We start from the raw sequence: 21,802 nt of genomic DNA on the forward strand, positions 1-21,802 counted from the left end.
TCCCCTGTCCGAATTACCTTCTATCCAGTCAGAGCTGATTTCAGCACAATTGCTAAGTTGGCTTTATTAGTTTCTTCCTTACTTTGGGAGTTCTATCAAACGTCCTTGAGGGCTGTACATTCTGTGTTCTTTGTGTCCGCTATCAGTCCTATGTCCTTTGCCTCAAGCTTTGTTAATCTTCCCCTAGGTCTGAGATCACTGAAACCTATCACACCCTGAAACTTCAAAAGCCAATTCTACCAATAAGTAGTTTATTTTTTTAACACCTGGACATCTGTGGTTGGAACTCCCTTGAGCCTCATTTTCTCCAGACTTTATAAATCCAGTTCCTTACAATATGTACCAGTCTCTCCAATTCAGTTGGTCCTCTGGACTCTCTCCAATTTTTAGGTGTGTCTCTTGAGCTGTCCAGGACCAAAACATTGCCTTATCTCAGAATCACACTGAGGTTCCTGAAAACCCCAAGATGGAAACCAAGATTGCTTCTGCAGCTCAGTGACGTCTACCTTATGGGTGAAACCACATCTCAGGGAGAGACGTTCCAACAGCCTCAGTCACCGCCCGAGCGCCTCACTGCTGTCGGTGCGTGCCTGGGAACCCCGCACGCTGCGACCGGCGCGGGAAATTCGTGAGCTGGAAAGTGACAGACATTTATGTTTATGATTGGGTTTTTAAACTCACAGTTACTGTTAAAGGTTTCGGTTTAAACACTGAGGAGTGGCACTGAGCGGTGCCCTTCCCTGCAGGCGCAGTGCCCCCGCCCCTCTGTACCGAGTCCCGGCCCCACACAGCGCTCTCGTAAACGAAAGCGAAAGCGACGCTGGCTCTGCAATAAAGTGGGGCCGGCCCGGCGCCCGCCGGAGGAGACGCGGAGGGGGACAGGGGACCTGCTGCTCCCAAGGCCAAGTCCGAGCCCACCTGCGGAGCCCCGGCAGCTGCACCTGGGGAGACCCCGCGCCCCCCGCCGTCCTCCCGCGGCCGCGGAGGGGCCCCGGGGCGCCGGGCACTGCCAGCGCGGCCATGGAAGAGGGGGACCGGGACGAGAGGTTCCTCTACATGATCTCCTGCTTCAGGCCGCGGCTGAAGCAGTTCATCCAGGTGCAGCCCGTGCTGGACCAGCTCCCCTCGCTGAGCGCGGAGGAGAGGGAGAAGGTGCGGGCGGCCCTCCTGCAGGGGGGCGCTGTGGCGGGGGCCGAGGAGCTGCTGCGGGCCGTGGAGCGGGGGCCCCGCGGCTGCGGCTGGTTCCACGAGTTTCTGCAGGCACTGGAGCAGGGCGGCTGTAGCCTGGCCGCCTGCTACGCCAACCCCAGCCTCAGCCAGCTGCCCTCGCCGGCCGAAGAGGCCGACCACGACCTCTGCGTGCACCTGGTGCAGCTGCTCTACAGCACGCTGGTGGACAGGATGCGGGCCGTGCAGGTGGCCGAGAAGTGCCTGGAAATGGGCATCTTCAAGGAGGAGGACCTGGAGCGGGTAAGTGGCCTACCTGCCAGGTCGGGTGCCGGGCAGTGCCACAGAAACTGCCCAGCCCCAGTGTGGGTGCGGCACGTAGGAAACCACAACTAGAAATGGCCTATTAAGTGCAAAAATGAACAGGGAGTACCCAAACCTGGGGGAAAAGAGAAATGGCTCCAGGTAAGCCAATGAAGACCGTTGACAATGGGACAGCAGGTGGGATACCAGCTAAGAACCTGTGAAAGAAAAATACCATGAACCAAGTCACTGGAAGAAATATGCCAGGCTTTACTGTTACTTGTTATTTTGCCCCAGACCTTAGGCTCAGGAGATTAAGTGTCATTAAGTATCTTCTGGCTCTTGAATCATACCAGGAAGTAGCAATGGCCTGTGAAGTCCTAAAGAATACTTGAGTTAAAATAAAGCAAGACTTTGTCTCCCCTTTTTTTGCCATAGGTTCACTAAAGACTGTCATAGTAGACAATAAGGTGAACAGAAATACCAGTTTGACAAGAACAGGAAGTTTTAACCCTTGATAAAGACATTTGCCAGTGTTTATCCCATTTGGCTAAAAATTACTTACCTAGAGTGTGAAACTTACTTGAAACCCAAAAAAATGTATATCCTGAAATGATGTTAGAACACATAAAATTAATAATTGCCAGAGAAATAAGGGGAAAACTGGTAAACAAAGGGTGCTACATCACATTTGCTCTCTGAGCCTTCGCATCCACTTTTGAGGTAGTTTTGTACTCTGTCTCAGTTAAATGACAGGAACATACATAACTTTGTCTTGTGACTGTCAGGTAGCAGCAAGAATCAGCTACACCCTAATGAATCAGAAGTCAAGCATGGTAACACAGGTGGATGCAGAGGCCTTTTAGGAGGTTACCAGCTCCGTTCCCTGGTAATGGGTCCCTGTGATCCCTCAGACCACCTTTTTGCCTCTGGTATTTCCATTAAGCCATTCGTTACCCTTCACAATCCTGTCAGTTTCAACTCCAATGGAGCCTAGTCTTTCCTAATGCCTCTTCCTACTCCCACTTCCCATGCACTTCCTTTTAGTGTTCAATCTCAGTCAGGTGTTCCCACGGCAATGTCTGCCCATTTCCTTGTATATCAGGATGGGGGATTCGTGAGCCTCAAGAAAATTACCTTTGAGGACTGAACACCTATCTCAGGCTGCTTTGCTCTTGGGATTATCATTTCATTTCTAGTGTGATTGCCTGTCAAGTTCTGCTTGTGACAGCCTTGGGACACTTTTCCATAGCTTCTTTGAGGGCAATAGTGACTTTCTAGAGGCTTAGTTATTGTATTTTTAAGTGGGAATTGAGATGATAAAGCCAGAGTTTAAGAAGGGACATGTTCTATCTTATGTATAAGATCATGTTACAGATTAAGTCTGAGTTTTGGTAAGATGTGTGACATGACTTCTCCTTAATCAAAGTTGCTTATTCCCTAAACCAGTCTGAACACCAATTATTATTCCACAATACTAATAATTATTATATAGTTCTTATTATTGTAACCATTGTGTAGTACTACCAGTCTCTCCAATTAAATTTCAGATCTCATAAGTCTGATATATCCCACCTGAAACCATATGGGATAAACATGAGGTTGGACAAAACTGCAGTAAGTCTTTTCTGATTAGGGGCAGGTCTTCTTCATATATTTAAAGTATGTTTTAATGATGACAGGGAAATGTACCTAGACGATTCTTACTAACTTTCTCGAACCATTTCCAAAATTTGTATGATGATTGTTTGTGGTTTTTTTCTACCAGATCCAGACTGTTACTGACAATCGTGGGAACAGAGAGGGTGCAAGGGAGCTTCTAAGCAGAATAATGCAGAAGAAAGATTGGTTCTCTCCTTTTTTGTTTGCTCTCCGTGAAACCCAACATGGAGACCTGGCAGATGATTTAAGTGGAAATACAGGAGGTAATAATCTTATTTCACTACTACTGACTTTTTTAATATCTCTTTTTTTTTTGTGCTGTTATTTAAGAAACAGTGTAAGATTCCCGTCGTATGGATTTCACTGTGACCCTGGGACTAATGTTTTTGCTTGTCCAGGGATTTAAAAATCAAGTTATTTAACAGCTTAATCAATAGATTTTTAAACACTAAAAGTTCTTACTAAGCAGTATGAGAATTACCATAGTATGTATTCAGTTGTAATTAAACTGAATCCTATCGGCTTTCAGTGTGATGTTTTTATAATAACTCATAAAAAATATTCTGAAGCTTAATTTGAACAAACAAAACTGACCTTACCTGTAGTTCTCCTTCAATACAGTGCTTAAATATATAAGTATTTATACTTATAAGTATATACTATATATAAGTATATCAATAATAGAATAAACTATTAAAGCAGCCACTACTTTTTATTCCTGTATGATGATTATAATATTGTAAAATTATCATAGTGCTCCCTTGGATTCTAAAATATAAAAAAGAAGCAGCCCCCAAATACTCCATCTCTCATTTTTACTGTGCTCCATGTATATTTCATAAGATTTTTGAGACTAACGTTTTTTAATAGATTTCCCATTTATCAGCTTCAGCCTGCTCACCTGAGGAGCTCACCAGAACTGTGTGTCTGTGCTTTTAGTTGCTGCATATGGATCAATGTGATAATGCTGGGGTAAGAGGGGTATGAAGGTTTTGGACAGGAATCAGCCTGTGTTCTGCCAGACACAGATACACAGCTGCTGTATTTGAGTATGCAGTTCAAAGATGGTTGAGCGTTGCAGTCTGCCGGACAAGACCAACCAAGTTGGAGCCTCAGAAGATCATTCTGAGTGAAATACAGATCCTGGGAATGGCTCATCAACTAAGTGGCTATTGTGGTCCTAGTTTTAATTCTGGTCCTCAGTTTCATTCAGAGTAGCAAATATTTCACAAACATGCAAATTATTAATATTCTTTTCATATTTTTATTTTCAATTCTTTTCAAATTTTGCATTTCTAAATTTTCAGTACAGTGAAGAGGATATAGGGTAAAACTTAAGTTTAATTCAGTTTTTTTTGATGGAATACTGAATGAATGCATTTATTCCACAGTTTCTCTGTAATCTTGGGCAATGCAAGCCCTAAAAGAAACTGTACAGACTAATATGTAAAGCCATAAATTGTGTGGCTCTTGCCAGAGGATAAGTAATTTTCCATGTACACAATCCTATATGTGTGTAGATACGTCAGGTGTGTGGTGCTGGAGCATCCACTGACATAAGGTCATGGACAGGAAACACTGAGAACAGGTTCATTGGGTACTGTGGAAGGAGAAGACTGGTGCTACATTTTAGCACTACAGGTTGATCATCAATGATTTGTTACAATAAACCACATTGTTATTAGCAGACGCCTACACATAGAAATTGAGAACTTTATAAAAATAAATCTATTTGTTTCTTTAAATTTAATTTCTAACTACAGAGTAATATCTTAATATTTATAAAAATGTCAAAATTCCAAACTATTGTGTTTGAGTCAAGACCAAGACTGTATGTTATGCCGTTATGTACATGATGAATACAGGTTAGTTCTATGTTTTCTGTGCTCCACACTAAAAGCAATGAAATGTTTTATAGGGCTTTAGAATTTCTATTTGTTTTCTAGGAACAGAGAATAGACAAAATGAGATGAAGAACAGTACAAATGAAGAAACAGAAATTACAAGCCAACCAGGATATGCCACAGTGGAGGATTTGAAACAGCAAGAAAATGTGAATGATAGTTTCATCAGTGAGAACAGTGTATTGGAAACATCCATGGGAGAGAATTCTGTAGATTCAGGTTTGTTGACTAAATGGTATTTTGTGCTGGTACCAGTTAAACTTTAGTAACTGCAGGTAACTGAGAGAACTTAGTACAAATTTTTAGAAATTGTTGTGGCCTGTTGTTCACACAGATCTACTTTTAAAAACATGTCTTGGGAGTTGATTAAGAGCAACAGCAATTAGCAGCAACAATTCCCAAACATAGCTGGGAACCAATGGTTCAAACATATGCTGCATGATTAAGGAGCCATTCATTTGTGTTACAAGTTCAGATGGAACTTGAACAATAGTTACAACTGAGACAAATCCTATCTGAAATTATTCTAGTGAGCTTACTCAGCCAAAGGAGTAAGACAGTTAAGGCTGCTCTTTTTTATCAAACATGAATAAATTTTTAAAAAATTGGCTCTGAAAAACTACAGCCTTTCAGTGTACAACAGTAGTAGCCTATTTCTCACTTATCATAATATTAACAGCGTATCACAATGCTTCATAGCAAATACTGAGTTATTGACTACAGCAAAAATACCAGCTTGGTTTTCCTGGATTAGAACATAATTTGGCAGTATAAAGAAGAGGTGCCAAATATTTAAGGATAATTACAAAATGGATTAGACTGAATTATCCTCATTGTTACTTGGAATCCTTCCTGGGCAAGGCTAAGGCTCTTACTGGGCCTCACGAAGGGTAGGTTTTCACTGCTATTAGCCTGATCTTCTACTTGACTCTTGCCAGGTTGAGCGTTACGGATAATTAGATCTATTAGTTATTAACTAGCCTGCCACAAGCTAATTCTGGACAGAAAACTACAGTCTCCTCAGCAATGAACTGTACTGAAATTAATATATAATGGGTATTAGCAGTTTGTGCAGCTGAGCAGATCTGTTCATTGAAATGGTCCTAAGAGTGTACTTAGTACAGGGATTCTGTCAGTTTGGTTCAGATTGACTTCAGTCTGGTGTGGACTGTGTACCTGCAAGTGAAGTGGCTGGAACACATGAAACATTTTGTTTCAGCTGACAATGAATTTCTTCTGATCTAAACCAGCTCTGTGATATGAACCAAAGTGGTGTAAGTGGGGACAATTGACAGATTCACTGTAAACATGCACTTCTGACTTGAACTAAAGCAGCAGAGCAGATGCAGTGTAACAGGCACTGCCAGGAGACAGTGCTGCATGGACATGGCTGCAGAGGAACAGGCTCACATCAGCCATCTTGAAGTGCAGTAAGCTTCGATCTCTATGTGCTTGTACACTCACTTAACTGCACTCAACTCTTTTTCCATTTCCATCCTTTCTTGTGACCTGGTAAGACTGTATTTTTAAACCAGGCAGCTGAAAACTGGAGCCCAGATTCTACTTCCAAATATCCTGGGAACCCACCTGATTTGCAATTTGATGCTGTCAAGTGTTGTCAGTTTTGCAGTAGGTTCCCACCGTTCTTTCATGTCTTGAAAAGGACATATTTCAAGCAGAAAGAAGCTTTCTCAAATCACTTGAAATTACTCCAATTTGCATTGTATCTGAAGCCTCCTCTCACCTGTTTATTTGAATAGCTGAAACAGAGGGAGTCAGAAGGTATGAGTGCAGCAGGGTCATAAAAGCAAATCAGAAGTAGATCATTTAGCCTAAGAGATAACTAGAGAAAAATTGTGCATACAAAAACACAGGTAAGAAACTACACACACACAAAACAACACAAAAGCAAATAAGTTTGCAAGGTCAGAAGTGAAACACTTGGATTAAGGCTACAGTTATGTATACAAAGAACAATTTAAATAATAGCAGCTCTGTTTTTCAAGACTTGTTTTTCATTGCATTCCATTGTGTTTATACTTACTAATTAGTCAGTGCGAAGTGACTGAAAATCTTTCTGTGGAATATTCTACATTACAATGTGCAAGAAGCACTCTAAAGGAAGATTAGCAAAAGTGGTGAAAATAGCTGTTAGAGTATCGACTCTTTTATCTTCATTGTTTTGGAAATGCCTACTGGTTGGTTTGTTTGTTTTCTTAGTTTATTTTATTTTAAAATAATTCAAGCAAGTCGAGACAGTTGAAAAAGGAGAACTTTAATCACCTTTCATTTGGAAGAAGATTATTTTGCATCTCACTTCACCACTGTTGTTTTCTGTTGAGATATTATAGTGTAATGCATGCTGCACATTGTTATTCAGATAATTATGTACAAAACACCTTATGAATGCATATTTTTACATCTTAGATGATTTTAGATGGGAGACCATATGGAATAGATACATAGAATCTTAATTTTGTCCTCATTCCTATCCTATATAGATTCCTAGAAAGTAAAAATGGGAGATAGCAGTATCATCTTCATTTTCCCTAATGCTACTTAATAGTTTTGTCACAGGTCTTTGAACATGGCTTACAACTGGTGAGGCTTTCTTCTTTTTTGTGCCTTTCTGTTGATTGCACAGATTTCCAGGAGAGTGGCTTAATTTAGGTGCTTAAAGTTTTCAATGCCCTTGTCTATCGTACCACTTCCTATAGATAATGGTGATTAATAGTGGGATCAGATTCTGAGGTCTGTATGGAATGAATGATGACAACTGTAGGACAGCAGGACAAGTGTTTGCATCACTTTTCACAGTTATATTAGAAAAACTATGGATACGTGACTCCTAGTGGTAGCTAAGGTAGCTTCATAAATTTACTGAATGCAGACTAGGTTTAATTTCCACCTCACTTACTAAGATTTTGTAGTTATATTTCAGGAGCTCCTTTTAAGACACTGTAACTTCTGTTCAGTTCTAAACTCTCATTCACAGAATCTGTCTTGCTTTATGAATTATTTGTTGGGGACAATAAATTGGGAAAAATATGGATTTGGACCATAATAGGGTATTCACTGGAAAGAACTTGATATAACACAAGTTCACTGGCTGATTAAGCAAAACATCAGTCAATGACTGATTTCGTATGCACACTGTAGGCTCAGTTGCAGAGTGCTGTAGGTAAGCTGACCTAAGCTTACCTTAAGGTAAGTTCAGGATGAAGCAGTTTGCAGAAGACTTTTCTAGAAGAACTGCGTGTCTCTTTAGGTATTGAGAGGACTGATTTGGGGGAAACCCGGCTGTTTAAATTACACTGGTGACCGAAAAAACAAGTCAGTGTAACACAGTGATCGCCCAGCAGAGGGAGAGCTCAGCACGGGAATATCCCCGCGGACTTCCCAGGCAGGGCGGCCCCATCCCGGCTCTGCTTTTGCTTGCAAACAGTTTGGAAGATTTAATAATTCATCACTGCTTGTATTTACCTGGGAACTATGGTTTGCTCTTTCCCTGTTACATGAAGAAACTTAAAAAAAAAAAAAAAGAAGAAAAGAAAAAGAAAACTCAGAGCTCTGGTTTTGTTTTTATTCTACTACAGGTATAGCTCTCATGGCTTACAGGGAGTAAAAGAGAATCTTCAGTTTGCAAGCAACTTTTTTTTGGATTTTCACTCTTCTGAAAAGATAAAATAGGATAGAGAGGATAGAGGGGATCATGCAGGTGGTCATGTCTGGACTCCTGCTTTCGAACGATGAATCATGACCCACATTGCCTTACCTCTGCCATATTTTGGATTTTAATCTTCCACTCCATATTTTCTTCCATAAGAAAATGAATTATATTGTTCATATTTTTATCTTTACAAAGGCAAAGAAAATTATGTCTCAGCCATCCCTGCCTGATAACCGTCTAGCCTATTTTAACAGCTTAGGAAGCAAGCAAACAATATGCTTTTGCTATTAATATTTGTACAGCAAATATACTATACTACATTTGTTTGTGGTTTTCATTTAGAGTCAGATGTCTCCACAGGAGATGGAAGTGTCCGTAACTTCAGTGAAAACCTGGGCCAGAGCTGCACGACCAGCAATTCAGGTATGTTTCCCTTCTGTTATTTAGAAATTACAAAATAAGCTCTGGAGGGGAAGCACTCTGTGAATGGTCTGGAACAAAAATTAGTGGAAGGCTTTCACTGTGAACACTAGTTCACTGTATTTAGAGGCCAGACTTACTCTATTTTTTTAGAAAACAGATGCCATTTTTAAGTGTCTGGACCTAAGTCCTAGCCCCCAAAAGAGTTGATTTACTGAGCTTGTCTGAGCAGGTCTCTAGACATTGTCATCATATGAAATAGTCAGTGAGACAGAATGATAAAATCACATAGGCTGAAGAGACTTACAGAAGTCATCCAGTGCAGTCACCTGTACAGCTATTCACAATGCTGCCACATAGACGTGTCTTTTGCTCTCAGAAAGGAGGTAGATTGTGCCTGGCCCCTGCACAGGGTAAGTGAGAGGGAATAGAGCATGGTTTAGAAGTATCTAATTGTGAGCAGAAGCATTTCCAGGGTACCTGCAGAACAGTAATGAAGGTCTACGTTCTACCTAAGTATTTTAGTAGCCCTAATTGTAAAATCAACCTAATCAATGGGGATTACTATCTGAAGACCTTTGCAAATCCCACATTTAAACACATCTGCAACTTTTAAATACAGTTTTAAACTAGATATTGGGCCGTGTTTACATAATACTTAGCAAACAGGTATTATCTTGCTATGTATAGTTTGAGCCTAATTAAACACTGCTGTTGTAAATGACATGCCAATATTTTTTTCTTCTTTTTTTTTTTTTTTTTTTCCAAATCTTAGACCTCAGGCAGAACAAATTTGCAGCTGCCCACCATGGTGATCAGCCTGTTTGCCTACACAGAATTCAAAAGCTACTCTTTGGAATCTATCCTTTCTAAAAATTTGTATTGGGACTGTGTCTTGTAAAAGGGCTAGAAACAATTTGGGTACCTTTCAGGCCAGCTCTGCCTAATAAACCTATAAACATCATGTAAATGTTATATATGATATGCCTGCAAAGCGCTTACTATAAATACTTTTAGTTTCAAGCTTTTTAAATATTAAAATCCACGTAATCTATAAGTATGCAGAAAATTTAGGGTAGCTCAGCTCTAGCTAAGATTTTAGTCTGTGTATTGCTCACTCCTGAGAATACACTTTACACTTCTTCATGAACTGAGGAGACTTATAAGTCACTTTGTATTTTTTTCCTCATTGTGTCATATGAAATGTCTGGGCACGGAAACTTCTCTGTTCTGGGGGTGGTCACACTGTATCAGTTGGTCAGGTCAATCCAGGCTGCTGGTGTGTGGCAGCACATATATATGTGTGGCCTGATACTTTAAGATTCCTGAAATATCTCCCATTAAGTAAATTGGACATTTACTATGTCTAGTAACCAGCATAAAAAAAAAAAAAAATCACTACACTTTGGTGAAGAATGCAGATTTTTTTTTCCAATGTTTACTTTCTATATGTTCTGTTTACATGTGGGCTTTAAAAACAACTACTTAAAAAGTTTTTAAAAACATTTACGCTTTTTAATCATGCCTAGTAAACTCAGTGAGAACAACTAAGCATCTGCTAAAGAGATGCAGATGAACTTTGTGATATTTATGGATTTTATAATTTGAAATTTTGCAGTGAGGCTGCTGTATTAACAAAGATGTTTGGATGGTGTCTTTATACATTGATATGTTTTGGATTTTAATGCAAAGAATCATGTGGATTCAGTTGCAGTTTTCTGTGCAAGGATCATTTCACATTTAAGAAAAAATGGAATTAGCAATCCATATGAGCCTTGTACAAGGGCAGACAACTTCCCTAAAGTTAAACTGTGCATTATGAAAATCCTTTAATTATTACATTTTTTAATCTGTGAAAAGATTCCTGTGTGAGCCTTTGTCTAAACAGGGGCTGAGGAAGTTAGGAAAGAGCTAAGTTAAATATTTTTTAGGCCTACACCGTTAATTGAGGATGTTAAGGAACTGAAATTTAACCAAACAGATGGGTGATAAAGTGCTAGTTTCAATATGATTGAACTATTGAATTTAGCCAACCAGAAAGCAAACAACGTTCTTCCTCAAAAGAGAGTAGTAGAAGTCAGATAATTGACAGCAAGTACTCTTTCGTGCAAATTTCCCTGCGTTCCAGGTAGCCCTGCACTCACACTAAAAGGCAAAACAAGCAAAAAACACTTAAGAATGGCATTCAGATGTTTCCATCAGCAGTATTTTATCAAGCTTCATTACTTTTTGTTAGTTTAATTTTATTTAATGGAATCAGGAATACTAGAAAAATATACTTACTTTGTGTGTAATGTCTCAGTGATAATAAAATCCTCATGATTCTTCACTAAATGATATCAGGGAACAAAACTATATGTTTTTTTTCTCTCATTTTTGGTCTAGTCGGATGAATTTGTATCTTTTCTTCACTGAGGGCAGCTAATAGATGGAGGGTGATCTAAACATATTTGTAGAGGAAAAAAAACCACAAAAACTCCATTGAAATAAATCCTTCTGATATTAAGGTATATATAATTTCTGACTCCCTAAGTATATGTAAACTCAAGAGACTTTATATGCTTTTCTTACTGCTTGAAATAATTCAACAACATTTTTCTACTTTTAAGTTTTGAACACTGTTTGTTTCATCTGTGAGCCATAGATCTAAACTCTGCCATTGCATTTTAAATGAGAGATGGAAGGCTTTGGCCTTAGGTGACAAATGTATAAGGCTTTTTAATGAACAGCTCAATTGCATTATGTATGAGTCAGGCTAAGAAGCAACATAATCTACCATGAATAGGTGTGATACGTTCTGCAGTTAGCTCTATCTTGTATGGGCAGTTGAATTTTCTTATCTATTTGATCTTTATATTTTATAAGTCCCTTCATCATTTTTAAGTGGTCCCTATCTCTTTTTCTCTCTGTGGCTTCACTCTTGGAAGTATTTAAAAAAGTAGCTCCCTTGTGACCAAATAAATTTCAGTATTGATGAAGGAGAACGTCACATAAATTTGACTACATTATAATAAATACTGCAGCTCTGAACACAACTTTTGTTGGTCCCAGTGCTACTGAACCGTATCTTTGAATTCATACATAATAGCAGTCATGTCAACATAGACAGGTGAAGACATACTGTGGCTTATTCCACCTATTCCGATTGGTGACTGGATATAAGCAGTTCTGATCCTGAGTTGCACATGTCCACAGAGTAACATTGTCTGTCCTAATATGCCCTGTTTCTATTTATTCAGAAGACACTTTTGATAGTAAGTCAGTATTTTTCTCTTTGAAATTTTTTTCAATATTCTGATATATGTTTTATGCCTCCTGTTTGATACTTATATTTCTTTCTACCCTTAGATGAAGATGAAGAGGAGAGGAGAGCTTCACCTGAGCCAGATCTGACCCTGAGAGATTACCAGATGGAAGTTGCAAAGCCAGCACTAAATGGGGAGAATATTATAATATGTCTCCCTACAGGCACTGGTAAAACCAGAGTGGCTGTTTACATTACCAAAGATCACTTGGATAAGAAGAAAAGAGCATCAGAGCCTGGAAAAGTCATAGTACTTGTTAATAAGGTATCTTAGTCCACTTTTTTAAGACTAATAATTTTTAAACATCATGCATTGTTAATATAGACATTGTAAAATGAATATAAACACAGTTCGCAGCTTCTCTAGATGTAGCTATGTTAAAGGCACACAGCTCTAGACTGTCATCTCCTTTGCATCATCATCCTGGTGCAAGCTCAAATTATTTCAGTGTACCCCACTGCAAGTGCAAATTTAGATGTGCCCTAATAACCACATTATTTTAAAAAGTAAAATTTCAAATTAGAATGAATTTTAAAAAATAAAATTATTCTTCACATTTTGTGTTTCAGTTTGGTAATGAAGGCCATCTAATGAATCTCACAGTAGTTAAGGAATATTTTTTCAGATTTTCTGATAGCGGCTGTAATTTTTACAGTTAAATTTAGCGCATATAAATTAATCTTCTACTGTAATATTAAAATGTAGAAATACATTTAATAACTTTATTGAAATAATAAACAATATCCATATCCTCTTATAAGAATAAATTTTATAGCATGTTATAAGCTCAGTTAAAGAACCAGAGCATGCATGGCTTGCTCATTCTTTCTAAGGCACAGATAAGCCAAGTTTCTTGGGACAAAAAAAGTTTCACAGGAGAAACTGGAGGGGAGAAATAGGTTTGGGGATTTTTGCTGCTTGGTTTTGTTTTGTTCGGCTAACAACATTTCTGGCAAACAGGCATGTATTTTTAATCCTGTGTATGGTCTGGTTTAAATTCTTTGGAAACTTTTTTCAGGTACCACTGGTACAACAGCATTTAGAATCAGAGTTTCATCCATTCCTGAAGCGTTGGTATCAGGTTATTGGTTTAAGTGGTGATTGTCAACTGAAAATCTCATTTCCTGAAGTTGTCAGAAGAAATGATGTCATCATCAGTACAGCACAAATCCTTGAGAATTCACTGATAAATGCAGACAAAGAAGATGAAGAAGGTGTCCACTTATCAGGCAAGTTTTTAATTCTGAAATTTTTACAGAAGGAATAAAAGTATGTCTCAAGTCTGGAAAATTGCAGAGTAAAAATGTGTCACATTCAGTAGGTTTTTTCCAATTTACTCATTTTATAAATGCAAGCGGGAGTCAAAACCAGATCTTAATTAATGAGCATGCAAATTTTTCAAGCCAAAATTAGACTCTTATAGTTCATTTGTACTAAATATTTGTTACGCTTCCTATTTTATCTCACTCAAGCACAAGTTCATGCATTTACAGTTGTACTGGTTCCACTTTCCAAGCTTGGTAGAGCATTGAGTCCTATCACATAGAAGCCATAAACAGGATGAGAAAAACCATGATAAAAACTCAAATGTAGTTTGTAGTTTGAGAAATACAATGGAACACAAGATAAAAGCCAATCTGTTATAAAAGTAGTATTCTTTAAACTCTTAAAATTTTGCTAACATGCAGTGATATTACTTATAATGTGTGTCTCTCTGAGCTTGGCAGATGTAATAGTTTCCTACAACAGATGAAGGAAAAATTTTGAAAACAAAATATAAAGAGGCAAGATTGTTTTCCCAGAATACTAAAGTGGCAGGTGTCTATGGGAGATCAGAAAAGAAGTGGTATTATGTAACAGTGACGTAGAAATAATGGAACAGCTGATGACTTCAGCTCCAGGATCTGGGCTGCAGTGACCTTCCTCTGTGAGAAGTTAACTTCTCCCTCTATTTGCATGCAATCAAATCCTTTTCAGATGGGGCAGGATGTAGCTGAGGGGAGAGCTATGATATTCAAAATAATGGACCTGAGATAAAAGAAGTATTAGTCTGGATGTTACAGAGAAAGCAGAGAAACCTGAGGGTCAGTCTGTGTCTGTCAGTGCCTAGTGCTGACTGCAGTATTGCTTGATCCAAAGTAACTCTTGCGGAGCCACTTGGGGACATCAGAATTGCCTCTCCTCCTTCAGAATGCCTTGTTATTAACCTAGGCAGAGTACCAGAGATTTTCTTATTCTTATTTCCTTTCCACTGCACCTAAGTTAATAAACTTTCCTAAATCTAAATAATTTTGTAATCTTGTATAGAGGCATCTGAACATTTCTACTGGAACTGCTGACCAGTTTAGAATTGGGCTGAGTCCCAGCCAGCTTGTCTAACAAAGTGGGTTTTGAATGGGTTGCACACCTTGCCAAGTTTCCTTCATAAGGAGCTACATTTTTTCCAGAGCTGAGGTGGCCCTGCACCTCATTTTTTCCTCTGTGCTATTACACCTGTGCTAGGAAGTTTAGCTGGACCAAAGCCAAGAAAGCATGAACACAGCCAGCTCCATTCTATGGCTGTGACTTGGTTAACTTGCAGCCTATATAAATCATCCTAATTAGTTGTAAGTTTTTTATTCCAAACTTCTGTGCTTTCTTTTTTCATCTGTTTCCACAGAGGTCTCCATTACATGTTATGTGGAATTCCAGCCTTAGTGAAATGGAGGGGGTCTCTTAATTGTATTTTACCAAATGTTTACCCTTTTTGCCAAATCTAAAATCACTGTGTGGATATATGTACAGCTTCCATCCACGCTTTCCTCCAGCACTACAATTCCCTAATAATTAATTAGTCAACACCATCCTTACCTGTTATAAGATTTAGTCACACAAATTCTACATTTGAAATAAAATTGTTAATTGTAGGAGTCTTTTTTTTTTCCAGATTTTTCCCTTATCATTATTGATGAGTGTCATCACACGCAGAAGGAAGGTGTCTACAACAATATAATGCGACGTTACTTAAAAGAAAAGATGAAGAACAGGAAGCTGGCAAAAGAAAACAAACCACTGATCCCACAGCCTCAGATTCTGGGACTTACAGCCTCACCTGGTGTAGGAGGCGCAAAATCCTACTCAAAAGCTGAAGACCATATTCTGAAAGTAAATAGCGCTCACACTTGCAAATCATCAAAGGGCCATTGTCTTGTTCAAGCAGAACTTTTAAAGTCGGCATCAGGCTCCAAATATACAATCTAATTTTTTTTTTTCATGTGTACGTGGAAGTTCAGCTCATAGGCATTCAGAAAATTCACCCACTACAAATTAATGGAAATCCACATACAAATAAAGTTTACGTTACAGGAAAGTAGGGTTATTGAAAAGGGAAGTAAAAAGATTGCCTCACTTGAAAAACATTCTGAAGTTAAGATCAGGGGCAAGAAATCCAAAATGTAGTACGGTTTTATAATTACTAAAACATTTATTTTTCCATTGATAGATTATAATTTACTGTGTATTCCTAAACACTAGACAGATGATGTATTTTATACCTGCACTTCTAGAGTGACTAAGCTGAGCTTTTGTGTGGACCCAAAAAAATGAAAAACAATGTTGAATACTTATACAAAGCAGAAAACACTTGTGAGATACAGGTAGCATACAAATGTGTTTTGTTTTTTTCAGTTAGAATTACTCACTGAAAGGGGAGTATTGTGGAGTTGCATGAACACCGGAACAGAGATAATTTGTTAAATTCTATACTTAAAGAAACTATATTTTACTTGAAATTAATTGGATTTACATTAGTAATACAAAAGCCCAGTGATACAAAAGACTCCAATGAAATCTCCTGACTAGTAACTTGCACAAGAACAGAATGTGATATTGAATAGGTGTATCTAAGGAAATGTAATCCAAATATGCAAGCTGAAATAGATAACTACAGCTGAAGACATTACAAAGGTTATCTGCCAGACTTCCTTTCTTGTTTTCTCTGCTCATAAAAATTGTAAGGTTTCCCCTTATTACTTGAGACTCAATGACAGACACGTATGTATTTTCTCCTTGGAAGAGATCAAAAGCAGAAAAGTCCATTTCAGTTGTGCAGTTAGCACAGAAATGTTCTCTGCCTTCCTATTCCAAGAATCATAATTTCAAATTATTTTCTACTCTCATAACAGGTCTTACTTTTACAATTAATCCTGAAATTTATTTTTTTTTTTATTTCACCATTGTTTTTATTTATTTTGTGCTCCAAAATCTACTCTTCCAAAGTACTGATGCTATATTTTCCTTTTCAAAATACCTATTTTCCACTCTGATCTACAAATGTTTTCCTGCATGCAACGATCATTTTTCATGCCTAAAAATTAACTTGTGCAGCTTATCTCAAATCCTTTTCAAAGACTTGGCCTTTCTTATGCTGATAGGGCCTCTATCCATTTTTTTTAGGAAGATAATAAAGTTATATAAATATCTAAATGAGAAACCCTGTTGCATTAATTCAGTTTTCATGCGGAATAACTCATTCAATATTTAAAGAAATAACATTTAGTTTTCTCCCAGATCTGTGCCAATCTTGATGCATGTAGAATTATGACTGTTGAAGAGCATGAGGACCAGTTAAAGAATCAGGTGAAGGAGCCGTCCAAGAAGACTGTGGTTGCAAATGACAAAAAAAGGGTAAGTTTTTTCAAACAAATCAGTATTAAAGTTGTATTTCTGTTTAAAAGGATGTTGTATGGTATCAAAACCTTTTCCCCAATGCTCTTTTTCTATAGACTTTTGATGATCCATAGTCCTAATTTGAATATTGTTACTTTCCTCTGTATGGAAAAGTATCAGTAAAGTTAAATAGAGCTAATTTTTTACTTATGTCAGTTAAATTTTTAAGTGTCTGGTCAAAAGACCTTCTGAACCATAGTTGATATGTTTGTATTGGAGTGACATTATATTCTGTTTAAAAAGTGTGATTTCACAATATAATTTGTTTAATATTGTGAACTATATATTTCCATAACACTAAATGTATTTAACAACCTTACTTGTTTTTTAATTGGAGGTTTAACTTTTTAAAAAATTACTCAGTGTGGTACTGGGCAAGTACTTCTGTTGCCAGAAGTTGCTTACTTACTTTGCTAATCAATGTATTTCTAGGATCCATTTAGAGAGAAAATTACTGAGATCATGACAGAAATACAAAACTATTGCCAGCTCCATCCAAAATCCGAGTTTGGAACTCAGACATATGAACAGTGGGTGATCAAAGAAGAGAGAAGAGGTAACTGCATAGCAAATATACCCAGCTTTGGATTTCTTTGGGTCATTCTATACACAGACATGTTTTTGTGGTTTTGTATTTTTTTCACTTCTAGCTGCAAAAGAACAAAAACGCAAGGAACGTGTCTGTGCAGAACACTTGAAGAAATACAATGATGCTCTCCTGATAAATGACAGTATCCGAATGGTGGATGCATACAATCACCTAAATAACTTTTATAAGGAGGAGAAAAGTAAGAAGACAGTAAGGAGTGATAGTGATGATGATGATGATGAACCAGCTGTATCAAAACAGGATGAAACAGATGAATTTCTAATAGGTTTATTTCATGGTAAGTTTGAAATACATTGTGATATTTAATATTTGAAACCCATAATTATGCACTAGCATGGTTTGCATGGGCCCGTTAGTTATTACATCCTAGAGATTGCTGTGCTGTTTATTATGACAGTACCTTGATGTCCCAGTTCATACAGTTTTGAATACATTAAACAACACCAAAGTGGGGTCACGTCACAATGTGTAATAGAAGTTCCTCAGCTCTGGCCTAAGGGCTCTTTCTTTTTGCTGCCAGTAAGTAAAAACTGTTCTCTGCTTTCCTCCAAGGAAGTGTCCCTGAGGAAACTCTGACAGACACATAAAATGTGTATTCCAGTAGACACTCTTGAGGGGCAAAAGGTTGAGCAAATGGAATACAAAAGTAATGAAATTATGGGTTCTTAACCAACACTTTCTACTAAATTTTTTTTTTATACTAAGAAATAGGAGTGATGACCTTGAGTTAGTTTCAGGTAAAGAGCACTTAGTGAGAGAATTAAACAAAGGATAAAGCCTCAAAGACCAAAGTTAGTTGCCTTTTTTCTCAGATCATTCACCTTGGAACTGGGATTCATTCAGTCCTTGACTTATGAATCTTTTTTGTTTTTTCAAATTTAGACTGTGATCATTGAGAAATTCAGGAAATGTTGAAAAAACTTATAAAAATAGGTTATATAATGTCAGTGTGTTTTTTTAATAACTCTTCATACTTTATGCCCCCTTATTTAGAATTTCAGTACTGAGCTATTTCTAAGAACAAAAAGTTAATTAAAAATGAAAATGAGTTTTCTAGATTGTTTTCATTTCCACAGATAAACAAATTTCAAAGAAATTATATTCCAGTTTGTTATGATTTTACTACTAAAAGTGCCAGGAGTAATAGAAGAAAAACTAAAATTTTTCATCTTTTAAGAGCAAAATGCATTTTTTGGGGATAAACCCCATGGAGACATTAGTGTAGGTTTAACTAAGGGGAAAATTGTGGGAGTTTGTTATATCTACCTACTTTTTGTATGGCTTTCTATATGTTTGATTACATTCTAAAATATGAATAAGACTAGTCAGAAAGCCACTCTCTAGGTGGTGGTGTAGTTTATGGCCGTTGAGTACAATTGCATTGGACTAGGTGCACTGCAATAATCTGCACAGGGTGATGACTTCAGTGAGAGTATTAACACACAAGGCCCCCACCTTAAAGTATTCTTGCTGAATTTGCATAATCATCTGACAATGACCTAGACTTTTAAATATTAGAAGTTTTTTTAAAATGAGAACATGTGAGGAATCTTCCCTGCTCATGGTCAGTAGAGCCAGTTGAAGAGAGTCATTCATTCATATTGAGTATATTGAAACGTCTAAGAGCATAAAATGTGCTCATCCCGATATGTACTATATTACATGTTTCTAATGAAGATTCCTTCTTTAATTAATGTCCCAAGGACAATTTATGTCTAAATTTATAAAAACATTATCAGCTCTGAGGCTGTGCATATTAATCTGTTTCTTCTTGTAAGTCTTTTTTCCATTATTTTAAAACTATTTTGCAAATATAAGCTGATATTTAGCCCTTTAATACAGTGCACTTAACTGTACCACTTGTTTTGTATAGAAAGGTTTTTTCCTTTGATTTATTCTCACCATGAGATATAGTGTACAATAATGGTAATTTATTTGATTGATTAGTGTGTTTTTAATGCATATTAACTCATTTCAAAAATAACTGGTATGCCACAGTTCTTCAAACTGAATGTGAATTAGCCATGCTGAGAGTATTATATAGAAAGCTGCTCTTTGTTTTGTTATTTGCAGGGTTTTTTCTAGAGCTGTAATTTTACATGGTTACTTTTTCTTAATTTACATCCATTATTTTTAAAGCAAAAAAGAAGTGGCTGAAAAAGTTGGCTGGAAAGCCAGAACATGAAAATGAGAATCTAATACTGTTGCGAAATACTTTAATGGAGGAGTTCACGAAGACTGAGGAACCTAGAGGAATTATTTTCACAAAGACTCGTCAAAGTGCCTTTGCTCTATTCCAGTGGATTCAAGACAACCCAAAATTTAAAGAAGTGGGAATTAAGGCCCATTATCTTATCGGCTCTGGACATAACAGTGAAATGAAACCCATGACTCAGGTACAGAACCATACATTTCAACATTGCATCTTGTACATGATTTCAGAAAACAGCTTGGTTTAGTACTAGACCAGTGGAGCCTAGAGTTCTGGTTTCATACTTGCTAGCAACTTACCTTCATAAACTGCTGGATAGGTGAATAATAATGTTGGAATAATTTTATTTCCACAAGAAAGAAGGTTTTTTTGGTTATGGATTCTATGGCAATAGGAGTAATCAGCATCCATTGCCCAGAGTAGTATATAGTCAAAAGGGACACAAGCTGTAGTGAGGCATATAAAGGAAAAGTAAACAAAATGAAAAGAGAAAAAATGCAATCATAAAATGAGTTTATACTTATCAGGACAACAGTATTTAAAATGATATTTTAGTTATTGAATTAAAAAATAAAATTACAAAGTTGAATATGCCTGTCTTTTTCTAATACCATTGCTTAATCAAATTATACCAGCTTATATGCATGGTTCACACTGAGACATAACCATAACTTGCCAAAATTCATAATGAAAATATCACAATTGAACACTCAATTGTGTTCATCTTGTACCATTGTGTTGATTTCATACACCACTTGCAATTTAAACATTTTCAAAACAAAGTACATCAGTATAGTGAAACCTCTCTTGTATTCTGCTCTTTACTCCCCAAAAAATTGCTACTTCAGCTTTTAAGCAAAAATGGTGTGGTTTACTGTTGGGCAGAGCCCATTTTCTTCAGCTGCTCTCAGTTTCAAAAAAAGTTAGGAATTGTTCCCTCAAAAAGTTGCTTGTTTTCCATGGAAACCTGGAATTTAATTTGTAGCCCACATTGCACAAAGAAAACAATAGCTTCTGCATTTTGAAACTGAATATAGCAAATAGCAAGTTTCTGTCCCTCTGCTCAAGCTAGTGACAATACCCAGATGATTCAGAAGTCTATTTTTTGGATGCTTTATTTTTTAAGTGTATCATTGTTGTGCTTTTTGGTGCTCCCCAGATCACTAAAATTATTATCTCCATTTATTATGGGCAATTTTAAGTGCTTTGGAGCTAGACTTAGAAGCCTATACTTTGATTGGGCATGACTGAAGTGGCAGAAATCCAGACTTCTGAATAAGTATTTAAAGACTTTAAAAACAATAGAACAACTACATTATCAAATCTCCTAGTACCTGTGACATAGGCTACAAACTCCCAAGCTCAGTTACCTTAAAAAGATTGGCTTCTGCTCCCTTCTCCCTCAAAAAAAGATGCTAAACACATATTATATTCAATAGGAACTCCTCATTTGTGATCTTGCAAGGTGCTTAAATGCAGTTGTTAAAGCCACATGACGTTTGACACTCAACTTGGAAATGATGGGACTATAATTACTGAAACTTGTTACTGAAAAAAGAAACTTCTACTGAAAGTTAGTATACTGATTTTTTTATTTCTTTTTTAATTTACAGAATGAGCAAAGGGAAGTTATTGATAAATTCCGATGTGGAAATTTAAATTTACTTATTGCTACTACTGTAGCTGAGGAAGGCTTGGACATCAAAGAGTGTAACATCGTTATTCGCTATGGCCTTGTCACCAATGAAATTGCTATGGTGCAGGTATGAGTTTTCTGCACACACAACTTATTTTTAATACTGTTTTTCTGTTTGGAATGTGCAAATGGTGAATAATATACCT

The 21,802-nt window shown here is 37.3% G+C and overlaps 1 protein-coding gene across 2 annotated transcripts in view; it reads left to right on the forward strand.

Moving 5' to 3' along the window:
* The first annotated feature begins 795 nt into the window (after positions 1 to 795).
* Positions 796 to 21,802, forward strand: part of IFIH1 (interferon induced with helicase C domain 1) — a 28,219-nt gene continuing 7,212 nt past the window's right edge. The window contains exons 1-12 of one of the 2 annotated variants that reach the window (XM_064661051.1): positions 796 to 1,470; positions 3,239 to 3,395; positions 5,079 to 5,255; positions 9,049 to 9,129; positions 12,475 to 12,695; positions 13,450 to 13,660; positions 15,358 to 15,575; positions 16,980 to 17,096; positions 17,571 to 17,694; positions 17,789 to 18,025; positions 19,888 to 20,144; positions 21,574 to 21,723. In XM_064661051.1, coding sequence (XP_064517121.1) covers positions 1,021 to 1,470; positions 3,239 to 3,395; positions 5,079 to 5,255; positions 9,049 to 9,129; positions 12,475 to 12,695; positions 13,450 to 13,660; positions 15,358 to 15,575; positions 16,980 to 17,096; positions 17,571 to 17,694; positions 17,789 to 18,025; positions 19,888 to 20,144; positions 21,574 to 21,723 — 2,400 coding nt within the window. In that variant the 5' untranslated portion in view covers positions 796 to 1,020. The remainder of the gene's footprint in view (positions 1,471 to 3,238; positions 3,396 to 5,078; positions 5,256 to 9,048; positions 9,130 to 12,474; positions 12,696 to 13,449; positions 13,661 to 15,357; positions 15,576 to 16,979; positions 17,097 to 17,570; positions 17,695 to 17,788; positions 18,026 to 19,887; positions 20,145 to 21,573; positions 21,724 to 21,802) is intronic. The other variant, XM_064661050.1, reaches the window with a different exon arrangement.

This window comes from Pseudopipra pipra, chromosome 7 (assembly GCF_036250125.1).
Source record: "Pseudopipra pipra isolate bDixPip1 chromosome 7, bDixPip1.hap1, whole genome shotgun sequence".
Lineage (NCBI taxonomy): Eukaryota > Metazoa > Chordata > Aves > Passeriformes > Pipridae > Pseudopipra > Pseudopipra pipra.